This window comes from Mustela erminea, chromosome 17, assembly GCF_009829155.1.
Source record: "Mustela erminea isolate mMusErm1 chromosome 17, mMusErm1.Pri, whole genome shotgun sequence".
In the NCBI taxonomy this organism is placed as follows: Eukaryota; Metazoa; Chordata; class Mammalia; order Carnivora; family Mustelidae; genus Mustela; species Mustela erminea.
Window position 1 is genome coordinate 20,063,790 of NC_045630.1, and position 19,852 is coordinate 20,083,641.

The 19,852-nt window shown below is 40.4% G+C and overlaps 1 protein-coding gene across 1 annotated transcript in view; it reads left to right on the forward strand.

Annotated features, from left to right (window-relative positions):
* The window catches only part of C17H1orf21 (chromosome 17 C1orf21 homolog), a 223,820-nt gene that overhangs the window by 107,084 nt on the left and 96,884 nt on the right, over positions 1-19,852 (forward strand). The window contains exon 3 of the mRNA XM_032318936.1: positions 10,134-10,228. Coding sequence (XP_032174827.1) covers positions 10,134-10,228 — 95 coding nt within the window. The remainder of the gene's footprint in view (positions 1-10,133; positions 10,229-19,852) is intronic.

Below are 19,852 nucleotides of genomic sequence, written 5' to 3' on the forward strand. Positions count from 1 at the left end.
CAAAGACAGAAAGCCACTAGTTCCTTCCACTTTCCCATGTCCAAACTGAAATCAAGGGTGTTTTTGCCCAGACCGTTTTAGTCCAGAAGTGTGTCCTAAATAGGTTTAGTTTTCAAAGAGCTCATAGCAATCAGTAAGAAAAACAATATAACTCCAATAAGAAAAAAAGGGCAACAGATACGAAGTGATGCTTCGCATAGACGGAAGTACAAATGACTGATATCAACACATGGAAAAATGCTCGGTGTCCTCAAACTAAAATAAAAACTAGGTACCACTTCCACCCTTCAGTTCGTTGCCTGTTTTTGGAAAGGATAGTACCCTTTATGGACAAGGGTGCTGAAATGAGTTTTACACCACTGAAGCCAGACTAAATGGAATCAGCACCCCCCAAGGCCTTTTCTCTCTGGTTTTCAAATACAAGCAAGCATTAGGTTTCACTAGAGAATGAGGATACAGTAGGCATAGGAGAATTGCTCTTTGTGACATTAACGTGTGGGGATTTTGAAATCATGGGAGATATGTACAAATATGTACAATATTCCTACTTCCCCTAGTAGAACCCCCCAGGGTCAGACCTCTCCATGTCTATTCTCCACACATATAAAGCCTAAACATTTAATTTTCTTGCTTGTTACTTTTGAACAACTCCTATTTTTAGATCATTAGCACATAATGTGTCAAACAATCTTAATTTGAAATCACTTTCCCTTTATTAGGTGGATTTGAAAAGAACCGAGAGTGTTTTCTATTAAATGTACCAAAGCCTTGTTTTGAAATGTTCAAAACATTTAGAATGGGCAGTTTATAATTACCCTAGAAATTGCTTAATAATAATTACATTGGAGAGGGCAAAATCACTTTCTACAAGCAAGGTACAGTAATTATCACTAAGGAACTGCCTGACTCAGAGAATGGATAATGGTCTATGAGCACCTTCAACCTGGTCTCTGGCTTGCCTAAGATTGTTCCAGATTTAGAATCAGCCCTGTTGAGGAATGGCCGAGTGGAATGGGGTCAGTCTGTGCGTGCTGAGGAATGTGCTTCGGATAGGATAGGACAGGGGCGCTGAGAGCATGAACCTTCCCCTCCAGACAGCCAGTTCTCCTTGGCACTTCCAGCTACATCCGTAACCCCTGCATTGCTTGTCACAGAACCTAGCACACAGCAGCTTCTTAGATACACCCAGTACGAGCTCTCAAGAGGGGGAGGGTTTAGAAGTGCAGGAGGGTTAGCTATGCTGAAGTCATCAAAGTTTTCACTCTGCTCTGCAGTGCCTCTGTAACAAAATTCTATTCAACCCAGCAGATATCAGGCCCCGACCCACTGCTGCAAAAATAAGAAACACAAAATATGTTGTAAGAAGAGGATGACAGGAGGGGTGAGGCAAGTTCAGAAGCAGAGCCCAGTGAGATACAAGCATGCTTCATTTCATTTTATTGTGCTTTATTGCACTTTGCACTTTGCAGATTTTTTTTTTTTTTTAAACAAATCAAAGGTCTGTGGCAACCCTGCATCCAGCAAGTCTGTTGGCACCATTTTCCAACAGCATTTGCTCACTTTGTGTCTCTGGGTCACATTCTGGTAATTCTTGGAATATTTCAAACCTCATCGTTATTATTACTATGTTTGTCATGATGATCTGTGATCAGTGATCTCGATGTTACTATTTGTCATTGTTTGGGGCGCCACAGGCCACACCCACGTACGATGGGGATGTCATCGGTAAATGCTATGTGTATTCTGAGTGCTTTATTGACCAGCCATCAAAGGGGGATATCCCCCACGTCCCTCCCCATCCCTTGGCCTCCCTAGCCCCTGAGACACAATATTGAAATTGGGGCAGTGGATATCCCAACAGTGGCCTCCAAGTCTTTGAGTGTAAGGAAGAGTCACAGGTTTCGCACTTGAAATCAAAGACTGAAAGTGCTTAAGCTTAGGAGGAAGGCACGTCAAGAGACAAGAAAGGCTGGAAGCCAGGCCTCTTGCACCAAATAGCCACATCGTGAATGCAAAGGAAAGGTTCTTGAAGGAAATTAAAAGTGCTGTACTCCGGGGAACACACAAATGATAAGTGTAGCAGCCTTACTGTTGTGATGGAAGAAGTTGGAGTGGTCTGCATAGAAGATCCAAGCAGCCACAGCATTCCCTTAAGCCAAAGCTTAATCCAGAGCAAGACCCTAACTCTCTTCCATTCTATGAAGACTGAGGAAGCTGCAGAAGAAAAGTTGGAAGCTAGCAGAAGTTAGTTCATGATGTGAGGCATAAGGAGAGAAGCCATCTTCATAACAAAAGTGCAGGAGGAAGCCACAGGCGCTGATGGTGAAGCTGTACCAAGTTATCCAGAAGATCTAGCTGTGATAATCAATGAAAGTGGCTATACGATACAATAGATTTCCAGTATAGATGTGACAGCCTTCTGGGTGCCAGCTAGCACGTTCATAGCTAGAGAGGAGAAGTCAGTTCCTGCCTTCAAAGCTTCCAGGGACAGGCTGACTCTTGTTAGGGACTCATGCAGCTGGTGACTTGAAGTTGAAGCCAGTGCTCATTTCACATTCCGAAAATCCCTGGCTCTTAAGAACTATGCTAAATATACTCAGCCCATGCTCTAGAAATGGAACAACAAATCTTGGATGACAAGCACATCTGTTTATAACATGTTTACTATTTTAAGCCCATTGTTGAGATCTGCTCAGAAAAAAAAAGTTTTTGTTTTCAAAATATTAGCACTCATTGACGTTATACCTGCTCACCCAGGAGCTCTAGTGGAGACATAAAATGAGACGAATGTTGTTTTTATGTCAGCTAACACATCCATTCTGCAGTCTGTGGATCAAGGAATAATTTTGACTTTCAAGTCGTATCACTTAAGGAATACATTTCATAGGGCTGTAACTCCCATAGAGAGATGATTTTTCTGATCTGGAAAAAGTAAGCTGAAAGCCTTCCAGAAAGGATTCTCCATTCTAGATGCCATTAAGAGCCTGTGTGATTCATGGGAAGAGGTCTAAATGCCAACAGGAACAGGATTTCGGAAAAAGTGATTGCAGTCCTCATGGATGACTTAGAAAGGGGCTTAAGATTTCAGAGGAGGAAGTGACTGCAGATGTGGTGAAATAGCGAGAGAACTAAAATTCGAAATGGAGCCTTACGATGGGACTGAATTACTACAATCTCATGATCAAAGTTGAGTGGCTAAGGAGCTGCTTACTATGAATGAGCAAAGTGTTTTCCTGAGATGGAATCTCCTCCTGGTGAAGAGGCTGTGAAGCCTGTTGAAATGACAACAAAAGATAGATGGATGGATGGATGGATTCATAGACTGGTACATAGATACATAGATGGGAGGAAGGGTGGATGGATGGATAGATAGACACATATATACATGGATGGATGGATGGATAGATACATTTATACATGGATGGATGGATGGATGGATAGACATGTAGCTGGATGGATGGATGATTAGATAGACACATAGGTGGATGGATGGTTGGATAGATAAATACATAGGCAGATGGATGGTTGGGTATATGTGTGGATAGATAGAATATTACATAGCTTTAGTTGACAACAGCAGTGTTGGAGAGGATCAACTCTGATTTTGAAAGAAGTTCTACTTGTATATAAAATGCTGTCAAGCAGCATTGCATGCTACAGAGAAATTGTTCATGAAAGGACATTGCCTTTGAGGTGGCAGTCTTCTCTGCTGTCTTATTTTAAGAAATTGCCTAAGCTAACCCAGAGTTCAGCAGCCACCACCCCGATCAGTCAGCAGCCATCAACATCGAGTTCCACTCATAAAAAGATTCTGACTTGCTAAAAGCTCCAGATGATGATGAGCATTTTTTTGCAATGAAGTATTTTTATTTATTATTTTTCAAAAGTCAATACATATTTTAGGAATTTTACATGTAATTCCTTCCACTGCCAATCACATAGTGCCTCCAAAGTCAGAATCATAATCTCCAAAGTAGCCCTTTTACAAATAATGTTTGTTCAGTCCGGATTTGTCACGTTTAGTCAATCCAGTTCTTTTGGTTGGACTTCCTTGACCTCCACCCAAATATGGACGTCGCCTGTAATCTTTGGGATCCAGTTTCTTTATGGTAGGGCCCTTGAAGTCAAATTGCAGGAAATATATTGATTGCTATTTTGGCAAATGATCTAAACTTATTCTTCCTTAATTGTTTCTAATATTGAAAAATTGTGTTGCTTCCACTCTACCCCATGAACCCAGCAGAAAGTGTTACAGGTAGCAATAAAGTATTTCTAAGTTTAAGGTATGTACATTGAATTTTTTAGACCTAATGCTATTGTGTACTTAATAGACTATTATAGTATAAACAATCTCTATATCTTCGTGGGGAACCGAAACATTTATTTGACTGACTTTATTGCATATTTGCTTTATGGCAGTGGTCTGGAACTGAACCCATATTATGTCTGTGATGTGCTTGTATAGTTCAGGCACATTTTTAGCAATGTGCTAACATATAATAACAAATATTTAGCTAACATATATTGAGTACTTACTATAGACAAGGCATTGTTTTATGTGACACCCTCAATGTCACATTGAGGACATCCATAAACCAAAAATGGACTTGAAAGCAGTTTCACACCCATTGCAATTGGATGCAAAAAAAAAATGCAAAGAAGGGAATTTTTTTTTCTTTTCATTTAGAGATGCTTTTTCTTCCTTGGAAAATCTAGCAGGAAAAAAAAAATGTAACCCTGAGACAAACAGGACTGAAGCATTCACTGATTAAGGGAAATAGTTATTCATGTATGAACTAAAGTCAGCTCTCTGCTTTTTTCTCTCTTTTTTAAAGAAGACTTTATTAAACACCTTCTGTGTGCCAGACAGTTTGAGTAACAACACAGGCGTAGTCCACTACGCCTGATGAACGCCTGAGAAAGACCAGGGCTTAGCACCCAGCGGACGGTACATGATGTTTGTTGAGTGGAACCAGTGGAAGCAGGTGCCGCGGGTGAGCTGGAGTCTCCCGAAGTGAGAAGATATGTCTTCCCACGGCACTTGACCCACAGATCCATCTTTGGTTTGTAGTTTCAGAGAGTCTTGCCTCTTTGTCCTTCCAGAAAAGGGTTTTCCTTCTACAGTTGCTTGTTTGTAGAGCCGCCTCTACTCTTCTGGCTGGAAAACAGTCATTCTGCCTGTTTTTAGTTGGGATCTCACTTGTTGCTCTTGGCCCTCAAGGTAGGCTATGCCAAGGTGGTGCCGATGGCAACTGTTGAATGAGGACATAAGGGAAGATAGAGGGGTGCCATTTTGTTGTACCCCTGGTTTCACTTAAATAATGATCACTTTTCTTTTCTCAGTCATAGAAGTTGTTTATTATTCTTTCAAAATTATTCTAACTGAAGTAATATGGTACTTTAGTTAGTATTTTGATTAAAGTAATACAGGTGCATGGCTGAAAAAACACTGAAGCCTTATTATGGATGATAAATGGATCATAAATCCCCTTCTCACTTCCTCTCTCTTCATTTGTTAATGCAGTTAAGTCACAATTTTTGGTTTAATTAATTAGTGATGTTTATATTATACCTTTTCTTTTTGTATCTTGATGGATTTTGTACGTTAGGAATAATATTCCCTGCAGAACCAGCAGAGCTTTCGAAAGCAGCAGCTAACATATATGGAGTATTTACTATAGACAAGGCACTGTCTTCATGTATTAATTCATGTGACTCTGTGTGTGAGATTAGGTACTGTAGATATTCCCAATTTACCAATGAAGAAATCAGGGCACAGAAAGGATGAGTAACTTGCCCAGGGTTGTATGGCTAGGCATTCCAGCTCTAGAAGCCAAGCTTTTAGCCATTATGAATACTTGCTTCTTGAAAAAACCTACCAAGTAAGGAAATAAAGATCCTAAGCAAGAATTTGAAGTTGTACCGGGATTTTAAGGCTCAAATTTAGTTAGTTTGGGAGATAGGTAATTCAATGGGAGGAACCCCAGAGGAACAAGTGTCTGCCGTAAGGTTAGTATAGTTGTTTTCTTTCCAGTGGCTTATGTTTATAAATACTTCTTGCAATATCTTTCCCAAGCTCTCATGTTCTCCCGAGCATATCATAATTGTCTACCAGAGAATCTTCATGCAGATTCTGGATAAAGAGGCAATCCAGAGCGTTCAGTTAAGATGCCCAGATGTTGGACATTCTTAATATGAGGACGTTAACACGGACATTAACACAGAATTTTTGAAATTGGAACAGTCCTGGAAAACAAATTTATTACCACATTTGTGTCATTGATCAAAAGAAGACTGGGCAAGAAGGTATGAAAGCAGATGCAAATTTCACCATTTTAGCAAACAACTGTAAGATCCCTTCTCGCTAGAGAGAATAGCGTATGAGGCATTCTGGTTTTCTTCCTTCCCCATCTAATGTATACATCTGTGAAAACTTAACTTTTTTTTTTTTTAATAATTCTGGCATTATAAACTCACTCCAGCACTTCTCTCCATCTAACAGCCTCATCTGAAAGCCCGTTGGCTTGATTATAAAGGTAAAACTTATGGCAAAACTTGGGAGAATTAGGATAGGACCAGTGAGTTGTTGATGACGGAAGAATTGACAGGATCCAGAAAATGGGATGAGTCCATACTGCCTAAAGCATGTACTGCCGGCTGATCCCTTCCTAGCTCTAAAAGCTCTAATACTGTATACACATACAAACACACACACACACACTATATATATATATATATATATATATATACTGTACATCAAAATGAAGCCCACAGATTTGGTGGGAAACGGTATCTTCATGCCAGAGCCATCGCAAAAACAATCCGGCCCCTCTCTGATGTAGGATGGGGAATAAAATGCTAAAAATATCACCAGTGCATTGCTTTTACCCCAGAATTATTTTGACTAGCGCAGCTTGCGACTGTTTACATAGAGAGAAGGGGGAACGGGTTCGGAACGGGGTGTCAGCCTCCTGTTCCTGACGTGCATTTTAATAGGCCACCTGACAAGATCAACAGGAAGAAAAGAAAAATTGTGAACAGGTGTGAGGGAGCCAGAGGAAGATGGTCCTGCCTCTCCCTCCTCTTAATCAAGTTGGCACATTGTCTGATGCCAGGACGTTCTGGCTTCTACCGGTGGCTGTGCTAATTGCCTCCAGTGTGGGGCTTAGATGAAGGGGGCCCAGAGTCCTACACTGACTCCCCTGTGCCTTAAACAAAGGAAAACGGGATTTTTGCCTGGCTGGTGCGCTGTCAGAACCCGAAACGCTCCATCCGTCGGCGCTGAGGCTTGCTGGCGAGTGCCGTTCCCGACGGCTGCATCGCCATGGAAATGTGTGACACGTTTGTTGATGAGTTGTCTGTTTCCAGATGGACAGCTTCATTCCCAGCCTCTGAGAAATGTAACAGACCTTTTTTTTTTTTTTTTAAAGTATTTGCTTTGTACAAATTGTGGTTTATTGAAGGGTCTTGCTGGCTTTTTTGTTGTTCTTTTATACCACAATGGATTTTGTGCAGTGTGTTGTGTAAGTAATAATGATAGGTCTGGCTTTGTAGTCGTGGCTGTTTGTTTTTTCTTTCTTTGTGTTCCGCATCGGCCAGCCAGCCGTGGTTGTTAATGACACGCTAAAACCTATCCTCTTTCTGAATTGATGATGATTCTGCCTTGATGTTTTAAAAAAAAAAAAAAAAAGCCTGTATTTGGGATAATGCTGCTTTGAAAGTCATGTCGCCAGCGGGTTTCCCATTTCGTTGAAGAAATATATTAGGAAAATATTAATAGGTTGTCTGCTACTTTCAATTCAGTTGCGTTCCCTGGAGGGTAAAAAAGCAAATGAAGACTGAATGTTGCTGGACGGCCCAGAGAGTGTGGACTGTGGGCCATGGCTTAGTGGGTGAAGGGAAAGGGACAAGCAAGGGTCGATCTTCTCCAGGACAGACCCTTGGCCATGCGGTGGGCAAAGTACCATCTTTCAGAAAGTTCTGCTTAGGTCCTAAAATGTTGTGCTTTCCTTGTGCTATCACCTGAGGGTAGGATCCTACAGACAGTCATAGAAATCCACTGAAATTAGGTTTAAAAACTATGTGCGTGTCTGTATAATTTATATGTAAATAGAGACCAGAAGTAATTAAGATCACAGTTTAGTCCAGTGAAATGTTAGTATTTATCCAAGTGAACCATGGTTTATAAATTTTAATGCCCCAAATTGAAGTTAGGGAGGCTCATCTCTAGCTTTTTTTCTTTTTAACCTCTATTTTTATCTCTGTGTAATTATATTGGAGGCATAATTTGTCGATGTCTTTTTTTTTTTTTTTGTAATTAACAAGTGCTTTTCTAACTTCTGAGTAAGTAATCCTTAATTAAATGTGTCCATTTTGTTCATTTACTTTCATTTTTTTCCTCTGGAAGCCAAATTGGAATGTGAAATTCTTCTGTGTTGTGACTGTGGATCAGGGCTCACCGATTAACTAGTTAATACATTTAGGCATTTAGGACTCCGTATTCCTGAAGGGCTCATTACTGTAACCTCACACTGGTCTTCCTAATTTCTTCAGAAAGAAGCAGAATCAATAACTACCTTGAATTGTCAGGTGGAATAAAACAATTGGCTTAGCCATGACCACAGAATCTTTATTCAGATACAAGCAAACGTACTACTTTCCTAAGGATGATCATTTTGAGAAACATTTGAACAGTACAATTACTTGGGGAAATGTTACTTTAGCAAACCTCTTGGGGGAAGGAGGTAGTGTGTTGACAGTTATTACATTACAACTTCCTGGACTGAAATGCAGACTCCCTTGGCGATAAACGTCTGTCTTTCAGGTCGACCATCATGGGCACTATTCCATGCCTATGCTAGGCAACCGTGGCATTTTCCACTTGCACAATTTCTGTGATTTTTCCAACAAATTAGAGATGACTCGAAGTCACACCTATTTGGACCTTAGGGTTCCCAAGTCTTTTCCTGTTGACGGGAATCCGACAGAAGCATCATCGTCATTCCCAGACTGCTGCCCTGGAGAAGAGCTGTAGCTGTATGTTCTCCAGAGTTTGTCCTGTGCTATATACGAGACTGAGATTTATTGTACTCTCTCTCTCTGGCTGTTGGGAAGTCCAGATCCCATTACCTACAGGCCCACAACCTCTCCAGTCTGCAGTGATATACCTATGAGCTCCCTTAAATTCTGTGGCTCTTCCTATGCCTCTGACTGTACAGAGATTAAAGTGTGTGTGTGTGTGTGCGCACGCGCGCGCGCACGCACGCGTGTGTTTGTGCACGCGTGCATGCACATATGCACACATGTGTGTAGTGTATGAAGTGATTGCAGACTGCTCCACATTTAATATGGGGATCACAAGTAGGAAAATTTCAGTCCCCTATTTTTGGTATCTATTTTTTGGTCAATTAAACTCTTTAGTCTTTTTTCTTTTTTAATTTATTTTTTATAAACATATATTTTTATCCCCAGGGGTACAGATCTGTGAATCGCCAGGTTTACACACTTCACAGCACGCACCAAAGCACATACCCTCCCCAATGTCCATAACCCCACCTCCCTTCTCCCAACCCCCCTCCCCCCAGCAACCCTCAGTTTGTTTTGTGAGATTAAGAGTCACTTATGGTTTGTCTCCCTCCCAATCCCATCTTGTTTCATTGATTCTTCTTAAACTCTTTAGTCTTAAGCAATATTTCGTTTTTGCAAAAGAGGGAAATTAAGGTGTGTGTGTCTTGCTGAAAGTTGCTGCCACAGGCATTTTGAACTAATGTTCTCATGGAGAAGAAACTTCCTTAGACCATTATGTGAAGTGCCCTGTTATGTGCCAGTTACAGATAGTCTTTAAAGGCAGAATAACTTCTATTTCCTCTGCTGCCCTTTGCTCTCTGTGAAGGGACCAGGCAATGCCATGTTCATTAGCTGCCTTCATGGTGCCGGGCTCTTTCCAATGGGCAGAGGAGAACACCTTCTAGAAAGAGGCTGGTTAAGCGTCTTCCGGATTGTTTCAAATGAACCACATCGAAGGCTGCAGGGAAAGGGCTCTGACAAATTACGCTCCTGGGGGCTTTTCTCAGTGACACTTTTCTACTGTTGTGAAAAAGTTATAAAATGTCTTTTCTTTTTTTGGTGCTCAGACGAGTATAGGATCAAACCGGTGGAAGAGGTCAAGTACATGAAAAATGGGGCAGAAGAGGAGCAGAAAATAGCAGCCAGGAACCAAGAAAACTTGGTAAGATTGCATTTCTCATATAACAGTGAATTTTGGTGACACCATTGTAATAAAATCTGCACTGCCTGTTTCAGCTATAACTTACACACCGGCACAAGATTTCTTGAAAATACTGTTGCTATTTATAGCTTGCCTGGAAGCCACTCCATCACTCCTGTATCCTGTTTGTTCCTGAATAAGCCCTTTTTTAATCTTGATAGGGAACACTCCAGGGGGAAATATGGTAAAATTATTAGCGTCTTAAAATGGTTAACTGTGAAGGAAAAGGTGTGAAGTAGGATTGAGATTTATTGGGGGGAGGACTCATATATGTTTTTCTTTTTCTCCACCTCTTCCACTCATCGAATGAACAGCTAAGCTTCATTACTCAGGACATGGAGGGTTGTGGATAAAGTTGTCTTGGAGAGGAAAAGGATGTACTTTTAAGATAGGTCTCTACCATGCTTGCATAATGTCCATTTCGTAGAGCAGGTCATCAGTCCCCTGGGTAGAGATTTCTGTAACTACTATTATAACAAATTAATGTTGGAAGCAAGTAAAGTGAAAATTATTTTGAAACAAACTTCTTTCTCAGTTTAATTCCAGTATTAAAATATGCTGTCCCTGAAGTTTCAAATATGTTGGAAAATATTACAAAATTATGAGGTCATAATGAATTATACTGAAGGCACCTAAGAAATAGTGCTTTAGAAGTTTCACATTTAATGGTACAATTCTTCTCTAAAATCTGAAACAAAATTAACCTAAATTACAAAACTTACTGACATTCTCTTAGCTTCTCTCTCTCTCTCTCTTCGTAAGTTATAGGCTGAGATCTCTCATCAGTTTTTTAATCTGAGCCTGGTTGGCCGTAATTTCTATTTTATATAACTTGATCATTTTATATTTATATTTTATATCACTTTTATATCACTCTGTCCAGCTCTGAATTTCATTTTCTAATTTACCTACATAAATATAAATCCCATCTCATCATTACTTTTTCCATATATCAAACCTAATGCTTAAAATAAAAATCTTAAAAAAAAAAAAAAGGTCCCCTACCAAAATTGTCGGCACTTCACCCTCACGGTGTTAAGGGTATTGGGGCTTTTGAGTGAATGTGAGAGCTGCGGTGGTCTGAAACAAAGTTTTCTCATGCAATTCAGTAGATGTATTAAAACTTAATGTTCCATCTCTGTGAAAACGTTTAGTTAATGCCACTTTCGCTGATTTCTTAAAAAATGTTAAAAACTGTTATGAATGTGCATTTATTCAGTTGTGTTAGAGCAACATGGTTTTTGCCTTTGATTTTGGGGTTAGTTATTTGCTCTGTTTTTCATGTTTGAGTGGATGTATTTTTAAGAAGCTTGAAACGTCATAAGGTGTTTTCACTTGAACTTAAACTCCTTTTTCCATTATGTGCTTTGTTTTTGTTTTTGTGATTTCTGCTACAGCAGAGGGGGTTGGCCAGTGCTCATGAGTATTTCAGGCTGTCATTTTCCATGATACATTATTGAACATAATGGGCTAATTCTTTTCTCCTCTGTTCTTCTCTGAACATCTGATCTACACCTTGAAATACTGAAGTCACTAACAACTATGTACTTTAGATCAATATGAAAGAGTGGAAATACTCTGTAATGAAATTTTGCTTCATAAATGGGATTTGGATCTTAACGTATTGCTTGAGTCACAGAAATTCATCATACATATGGTCTGTTTTTAACATTAGCACTTAGATCTAGAAAACAGTAGCTATGACTAATAGTGGAAGTTACTGTGATCTGACTTTTTATATTCATTTTTTCTAACTTTGAGCAGATAAATAGATGACCCAAGGAGTTGAAGCATCAATTGGTATTTTTCTACTTCATTTTACTAAAGATCAGACTTTGTCCTTGCTTCATATAATTTCATCTAGAGTTAATAAATCTCATCTTTAATATTTCCATTGGAGGAAGAGACACTGGTGATTGGGCTTGCAGTGGTGTTCCTTGGATCTGACACTGGAGTCCATCCCTGATTAGCATACTTACTTGTATCTCCAAAACCCTAAGGGAAGCAACGACTCATATCTTACAGTGTGTGACTTTTTCCTCAATGTGCCCTCATCATATTTAAGGCCGTTACAACTTTTTCCTTCTCTCCAGTTTCGCAGTCTCTCAGCTCCTTAGTGCTAATATATTCTTTTCCAGCACTTGGCCAGAATTGGCACAAGTGCTTTTCTATGCAGACTGAATGAAAACAAAAAGAGAGACATCTCTGGGTTTGTTTTTTGTTTTTTGTTTTTTTAACTTGTAGACTATCTGTGACAACCCTCACACCCCTTGTCTGCCAACCAATCAGAGTCCGGACCACCAACCAGAGTTTTTGAGTGTGTAAAGACTTGCATGGAGAAGGGGGAGTAAGTGGTTTTCTTTGATTCGAGCTTTCTAGATAGCTTTCCAAAATTAAATGATTATTCAGTAGTCTGCTAGTATATTATCTTTGTCATCTCTTCTGTCCTTTGGGATGCATAGTCGAGTATGGACCTGGCGTGTTGTTTGAGAAAAAACAAATAGGTCTCTTAAATTTGAGGCTTACATTGAGGTAGATGAAATAGATGTAACAATTCTTTATTTTTCCATCCATTAAAATAATCTAAAAGACAAGAAGTTCTTGTTTTTAGTATTTTTAGAAGCTTTCTTTTTTCTTTTAACTCAGACTGTTAAAATTAAGGGGCTCAGTAAACTCAGTCCAGATAGGGTGCCATGATGGTGACAACCATAGTGGGCTCTGGAGGCAGAAACTGCCTGAGTTCAAATCTCAGCTCTGCCAGTTGCTCAGTGTGGGGTCAAGTTACTTCACTTCCCTCACCTCTTGCCCATCAAGTGGGGGAAAAGCAGGGCCTCATGGTGCTGGGGTGAGGACTACATGAGATGGGCATTGTAGGGCTTGGAGTACAAAGTCTGGCACATGATAAGCACCTAGTACAAGTTAGGCATTATCATATAAAATTAAAGGAAAAGAATGTTAGGGTCAGTGTTTCTTTCCTTTTTCTTTTGTGTTAATTGGTGAGAAATTTCTAAGTGAATACTTTAGGTTAATGCTAGTATTACATGTATTTTGAAAAATCTTGCTCTGGAACTGGGAAGTTATTTAAATAAATATGTTTCAATCACCTGTTATGTATAAGGCCCTTAGTTGTATCAAGAGACACAACAATACTTAAAGTCACTGTCCTCAAAGAGCTTACAGCAAAGTTTAGAGAGCAGTTCAGCTCTAACAAATATTTGATTGATTGCCTATAGGTACAAGGCTCTGTACTAGACTCTGCCAAAAACACAAAATAAGGAAACTACTGACCCTTATCTTAAGGTACTTTATGGCAGTATACAAGGTAAATACCAAAGGACTATAAATAAAAAAGGATTAAATACATCAAGCAAACAAGATTGATTCCAAGCAGGCAATACAAAGTGCTGCTACTATCAAAGGAGGCAGCCATCCCGTCTGTTGGGGTGTCTGGACCTACTTCACGAAAGCTGGTGTTTGCGGTGGGCCTCGAAGGATAGAATGAGGAAGGCTGGCCCAGGCAGAAGTGACAGAGATGGAAAATGCAAGGTGTATTTAATGAAAAGTGTGTAGTCCTGTTTGATTGGGGAGTACAAGGGAAGAGGACAAGGTGTCGGTAGGACAGCAGTGGGACGTTACAACCAAAATGTAGATGGCGTATTATGTAGAGCCTTCAAGTCTAGCCGAGAGGTCTGAGTGAATTCCATGGATCGTATGGAACTTGGAAGGTTTCAAGCAAAGAGTGAGAGCATGAATCAGGAAAGTTTATGAGGCAGCAGTGGGTGTTGTATGAATTGGTGTGCGGTGCCAAGGTTGGAGACCATTTATGATAGCTTTTGCAAGAGACAGAGAACCCGAAGCAAGATGGTGGCCAAGAGAATAGAAAAGATTTGGACAAAGTTGCAGTAGAAGCAACAAGAGTTAACAGCTAATATTATAGACGTTAAAGGAAGGCAGAGGAATCGGAAGATCATAGTAATGCCCGTGCCAGCGGGGGGAAGAGGACTGGTAGATGTGAGAATAAATAATGACCCCAAATGAAATGGGAAAATCACTTAGGAAGATAAGGTGTGATGAAAATACAAGATGTTTTTTCCTTCCCTCCCTTTCATTTCATTCACCCTTAAAAAATATCACAGGGTAGTCCACAAGAGAGAAAGTGAAACCGCTGATCACACAGAAATGTCATGAGTCCAGTAAAGAAAGCCCATATGGCCTGGGTCCTTAGACTCTAGGCTTTGGAGGACTCAGAGGTGCATCAGGCATGAATCTCACCCGAGACAGCTCACTCTCCAGTAGCAGACTGAAGGCATGTGACCTGAATGACCATAAAAATCCAAGGCACACTTAATGCAGAGGTTGGTTTTGAGTAAGCCAAGCTGTAGGAACTTGCAGAACGTCCATGTGGGGGAATCTAGCAAAGGAGAGAAATGAGGGTGTGGAGCTTGGGAGCATCGCCTGGGTTTGTGTCTGGGTTGGGTGTTTGGTGTGTTTTTGTTGCTGGAATGGGTGGATGAGTGAGTGGACAGGAGTAGCTGAACCTCTGAGTGACAGCAGTTGGCACCGCTTAGTTCCTCAGGAGTGTTCAGATCTCCAGTTGCTCAAGCCCTTTGGCCAGTTTCTATGGACGGAGGAGATTATGCCGCTTCTTTAAGGTTGATGAATCCTTTATACGTCAGTCCTTTGTGTATCCTCAGTGCAAAGATGTGCATTTGTCCCAATTTTCATCATTGTTAAACATCTGTATATTTCACTTTACTTCTCTCAGACTTTAATTCCTTCTTCAGGAAGGTGATGTGAAATTGTTGCATTGGCTTTGATCAGATAGAGCTATGTCTCAGTCGAGAGCCGACCTTCATTGTTTCTAGCTTTATCATTTTGGTCAAACATCTAAAACTTCTGAACTTTGAGTTCCTCATCTGGGGCCTTGTAAGAGCAAAACAATTGATGTATTAGAAGAAACATCAAAAAACATGTGTAGAATCTTAGCAAAGACCTAGAAAATGAATAGCAAAAGCTAAGAAGAAAGAAAAGTAGTGTATTTCATTAGATTAAAATTAAATGCTTCTGCGAAACAGAATAACTACAAAAAAGTAGTTAATAGATAGGCAACAGACTGGAAGAAAATATTTATGACCTCTAAAAGGCAAAAGGTTAATCAATATGAGGTTTTTAAAGAATGCTTATAAATAATTAAGAAAAAGATAATCCACGAGAAAAGCAGGTACATGAAATGAACAGAAACAGATGGTTCGCAGTAGAGGATATTGGGCAATAAGCATATGAAAAGATGTTCCACATCACTGGTACAATAGACACTCTCTATCCAACTTGCTGCATAAGAAGATTCTCATAAATCCCTCTCCGAAAGACGCTGACTGCCGCCCACGGCATGCTCGCTCGATTGGCTCTTGGGCTACTGTCTAGAACACCTCTGTGCCTGTGCTCCTGCAGTTAAATGTGTTTTCTAAGAGCCCGTATGATGGTTCCCAAATCTGTTTATACTGGTTGAATGTCATTGTAATTATGTAATTTATTAAGTAATATGTAAACCACTGAAACACAAGTGTGGAAAGAAGAGCTGTTTCATTGAAAATTAAATTAAATGCTTTAGAAAGTCTTGATGAAAGCACATACTAAAAAGCTTGCTGTTAAATTAAATAAAATTAAATTCTGCACTTGGATTATTTCACAACATCTTTACATTCTCACTTCAGTTACGAAACCAAACCAGGGGATCTTAGATGTGCTTATAAGGATGTGGTTAGGGGCGCCTGGGTGGCTCAGTCGTTACGCACCTGCCTTCAGCTCAGGTCATGATCCCGGGGTCCTGGGATTGAGCCCCCCATCGGGCTCCCTGCTCGGCAGAAGTCTGCCTCTCCCTCTCCCACTCCCCCTGCTTGTGTTCCCTCTCTCACTATCTCTCTCTCTCTCTGTCAAACAGATGAATGAAATCTTTAAAAATAAAAAAAAAATAAATAAGCGTGTGATTAGTCCAGAAGGTACACATGGAACATCTGTACGTGGCTCCCTTACTTAGAGCAGAAGCCTTGTTCCTACGTCAAAAGATGAAAGGAAATGAACATCCTTGTATTTTAAAATAAAATCATATGCTTAATGTATCTTTACATTTTTATCTTGTCCTGCTTTAACTCACTTCACCATTTAATTACCAGTCCGGATGGCATTGCCTAATATAACTTCTATTTTAATCAGGAAAATGCAAATTAAAACGTGATTCCTTAGACTGGCAAAAATTCGAAGCTTTGATAATATCCGATTTTGGCATGGTTGTAGGAAAATAAGTATTCACATGCTGGTGGCCGACATCTTGGAGGACAACGTAGCAGAATCTATTAAAATTAGCACATGCACGCCCATGACCCAGCACTTCCACATCTTGGTATACACCCAAAGCAGCTATCTGTGTGCAAGAGGAAGCTTGCACAAGACTGTTCACTTCAGCACCATTTCTACGGAAAAACTGGAACTAACCTTCATTCTTGTCTGTAGGAGAATGGTACAGCTGTAATATACTAGACAGCAATTAGCAAAGCAGGAGGTAGAGCTTTAGGAATTGTCATGGAGAAAGCTGCAAGTGGTGTAGTGGGACACTATTTAAGGTTTTTCTAATAAAACAGAATAGCAACACGCTACATTTTCTGTGAATGCTTACAGATGTTTAGGGATTTATAGAGAAACCTGCATGGATGTGTCCCAAACCATTAACAGTAGGTACCTGGGTAATGGGGATGTGTTCATGCCAAAGCTCAGTTTCCTCCTCTGCAAAATGGGGATTATAATTGAACCCACTTTAGCAGGAAATTGTGAAAATTAAAGAAGCTATGCTTGTAAGTCAGCATGGTTTCTGGCACAGAAAATGCCATTGTTGGCTCGTGTCACCAGTGGGGCTGGATAACATAGGAAGGATGAGAAAGAATTGTATGCGGTGGTAAAAGGGGATTTTTTTTTTTTTTTTACCCTTCAACTTAATGGTTTTAATTTTTTAAAGAAAATATGAGTATCTTATTTGTGTGATTCGAAGTTAATTTTTGAAAAGGGGAATGATAATAGCAAAGCTCAGATTTTGACTACTTGGAAATCTGTAATGTAAGTGGGGTTATGTCATTTTCCTCATTATCTTAAATAACCTCCGTTTTCTGTCATTTTCTGATGTTGCTTAACAAAAGGCAGTAGAAGAAAGCTTAGGGATCATCCAACTTCATTTATGTAGGTTAACTACGTATAAATAATTTAATAGGTAATTTACGCCACAGTTGGCAGTATTCAGTCCCTTCCTCCTCCAAAGTAAATATCTTGATTAATGAAAGGCATTCCAGTTTGAGTTTTAAAGTGCTTCCCCTTACTATTTGCTAAAACATTGTCTTGTTTTCCCTAACATCTGTCCCTCTTAAGTATCCTCCCTTAGGAGTTAATAAATTCTTTGATTATGGAGGGTTTTTTTTTCATATTTATTTCCTAGATTTACCTATATTACAATGGCTTTTGAGTCACTATTTCCAGATATCTCGGTATGAGTGAGATTCTTCTGTATCCTATCACCTTTCTCACGGTTGGGTGAGCTTTTGACTTCATCCTTATCCATAGAGTTGAGGACTGGTCTGAGACGTGTTTGTCTAAGTCATCACTTCCTGAGCACAATCAAATGACACTATAAAAAGAATGTTCTAATATGTTTTAGCAGGAAAGGAGAGTGGAATCAGATTTATGTGTGGCTACATCCTCCTCCCGCTTGCTGAGTTTGTGAGAGCTTCCGTCTGTCTCTCCAGTGCATTAGATTTCCAGTGAATATCAGAGCATCCAATTCCAGAATTGAAAACTTGGGAGATTAGGAGATATCTTTGATTAGAGGAAATGCCCTAGAAACCACTGAGAGCTCTCTCTGGAGCAGTGGCTTCCAGCTGGCGAAAATCGGCAAGTCACCCTGCCTCAGCTCAAGAAGTTGCCTGTGGGCAGCCAGTGTTCTCCAAAGCACTGTAGTGATGGGCAGTCAGAAACCGGGGACAAGTCCGTGATTCCGTTTATAACTATAAGTCAACAGGAGGCTAAGTGCTCAAGACCACAATCACCGTGTTACTCTAAATATTAGAGCATACCTGTAAGAAATAAACTTATGTGAGGGCACCTGGGTGGCTCAGTGGGTTAAGCCTCTGCCTTCAGCTCAGGTCATGATCTCAGGGTCCTGGGATCGAGCCCCACATTGGGCTCTCTGCTCAGCAGGAAGCCTGCTTCTCCTCTCTTTCTCTTTGCCTGCCTCTCTGCCTACTTGTGATCTCTCTCTGTCAAATAAACAAATAAAATCTTAAAAAAAAAAAAAAGAAAGAAACTTATGTGAATGAACACTGCAAACTTTGAGTCAGTAATGTTTATTATACTAAGCTATAGACATTCCAATAAAGGCATTCTCCTAGTTGGGACCACTCTAAGAGTCCGCTTAAACTCTCACTTTTAACAAACACAACCGTGTTCACTTCTATGACTCTACAGAGCAGCTAATATAAGAGCAAAAGACCATGACTCTGAGTTGTCCCAATTTCCTAAGTTATTTAAACACTCTTAGCAATCTTAAGAATAAAGTAAAATAAACTGACAAGAATAAAGCTGATAGGGTTGCCTGGGTGGCTCAGTTGTTAAGTGTCTGCCTTTGGTTCAGGTCGTGATCCCAGGGTCCTAGGATCAGTCCTGCATTGGGCTCCCTGCTCAGCAGAGAGCCTGCTTCTCCCTCTCCCTCCGCCTGCTGCTCTGCCTACTTTTGCTATCTCTCTCAAATAAATAAATAAATAATCTTTACCCCCCCCCCCGCCCCCCCAAAAAAGTAAAGCTGATATTCCAGACAAAGAGTCAACATCTGTGAAGTACCTCTTCTCTCTCCCCTCCGTCCTTCCAGGTAGAGGTTGGACTGGAGCTCAGGCTGGGGCTAGCATTGGGTGGGTTGTGGGGGACATCTGGACATGAGGTAGAGAATTTTTGGTTTATGGAAATTCACTAGGACTAAAGGTTCCCAAACCAAAGTGAAGATGGAGAGTGGTTTGAGGGTATCTGACTTTAGACAAGAGAAGCCTCTTCCTAGAGCAGCTTCAGAAGCAGTCACATTAGCACAAGACCCCTCCCTAAAGTTCACCTGCTTCCAACCCAAGGACCCCCATTCTAATTCCCTCTTCTCTCGTGCATATGATGTTGACATCAGCCTCTGATTCTTCTGCAAAACTAGAGGATCACCTGAAGCTTTTAGTTATTTTATTTTATTTTATTTTATTTTATTTTATTTTATTTTCTTGACAGAGTGAGACACAACGAGAGAGGAAACACAAGCAGGGGGAGTAGGAGAGGGAGAAGCAGGCTTCCTGCTGAACAGGGAGCCTGATACCAGGCTCTGTCCCAGGACAGTGAGATCAACTGAGCTGAAGGCAGGTGCTTAACAACTGAGCCACCCACGCACCCCAGACTTTTTGTTTCTTAAGGGAGTAACAGCTCTTTGACTGGAGGGTTTGGGTAGTATCATTCCCTTTTACTATGTTTATTGTGGTGTAGAAGCGATCAGGGGCAAGAGTGCTACCTCTTCATCCC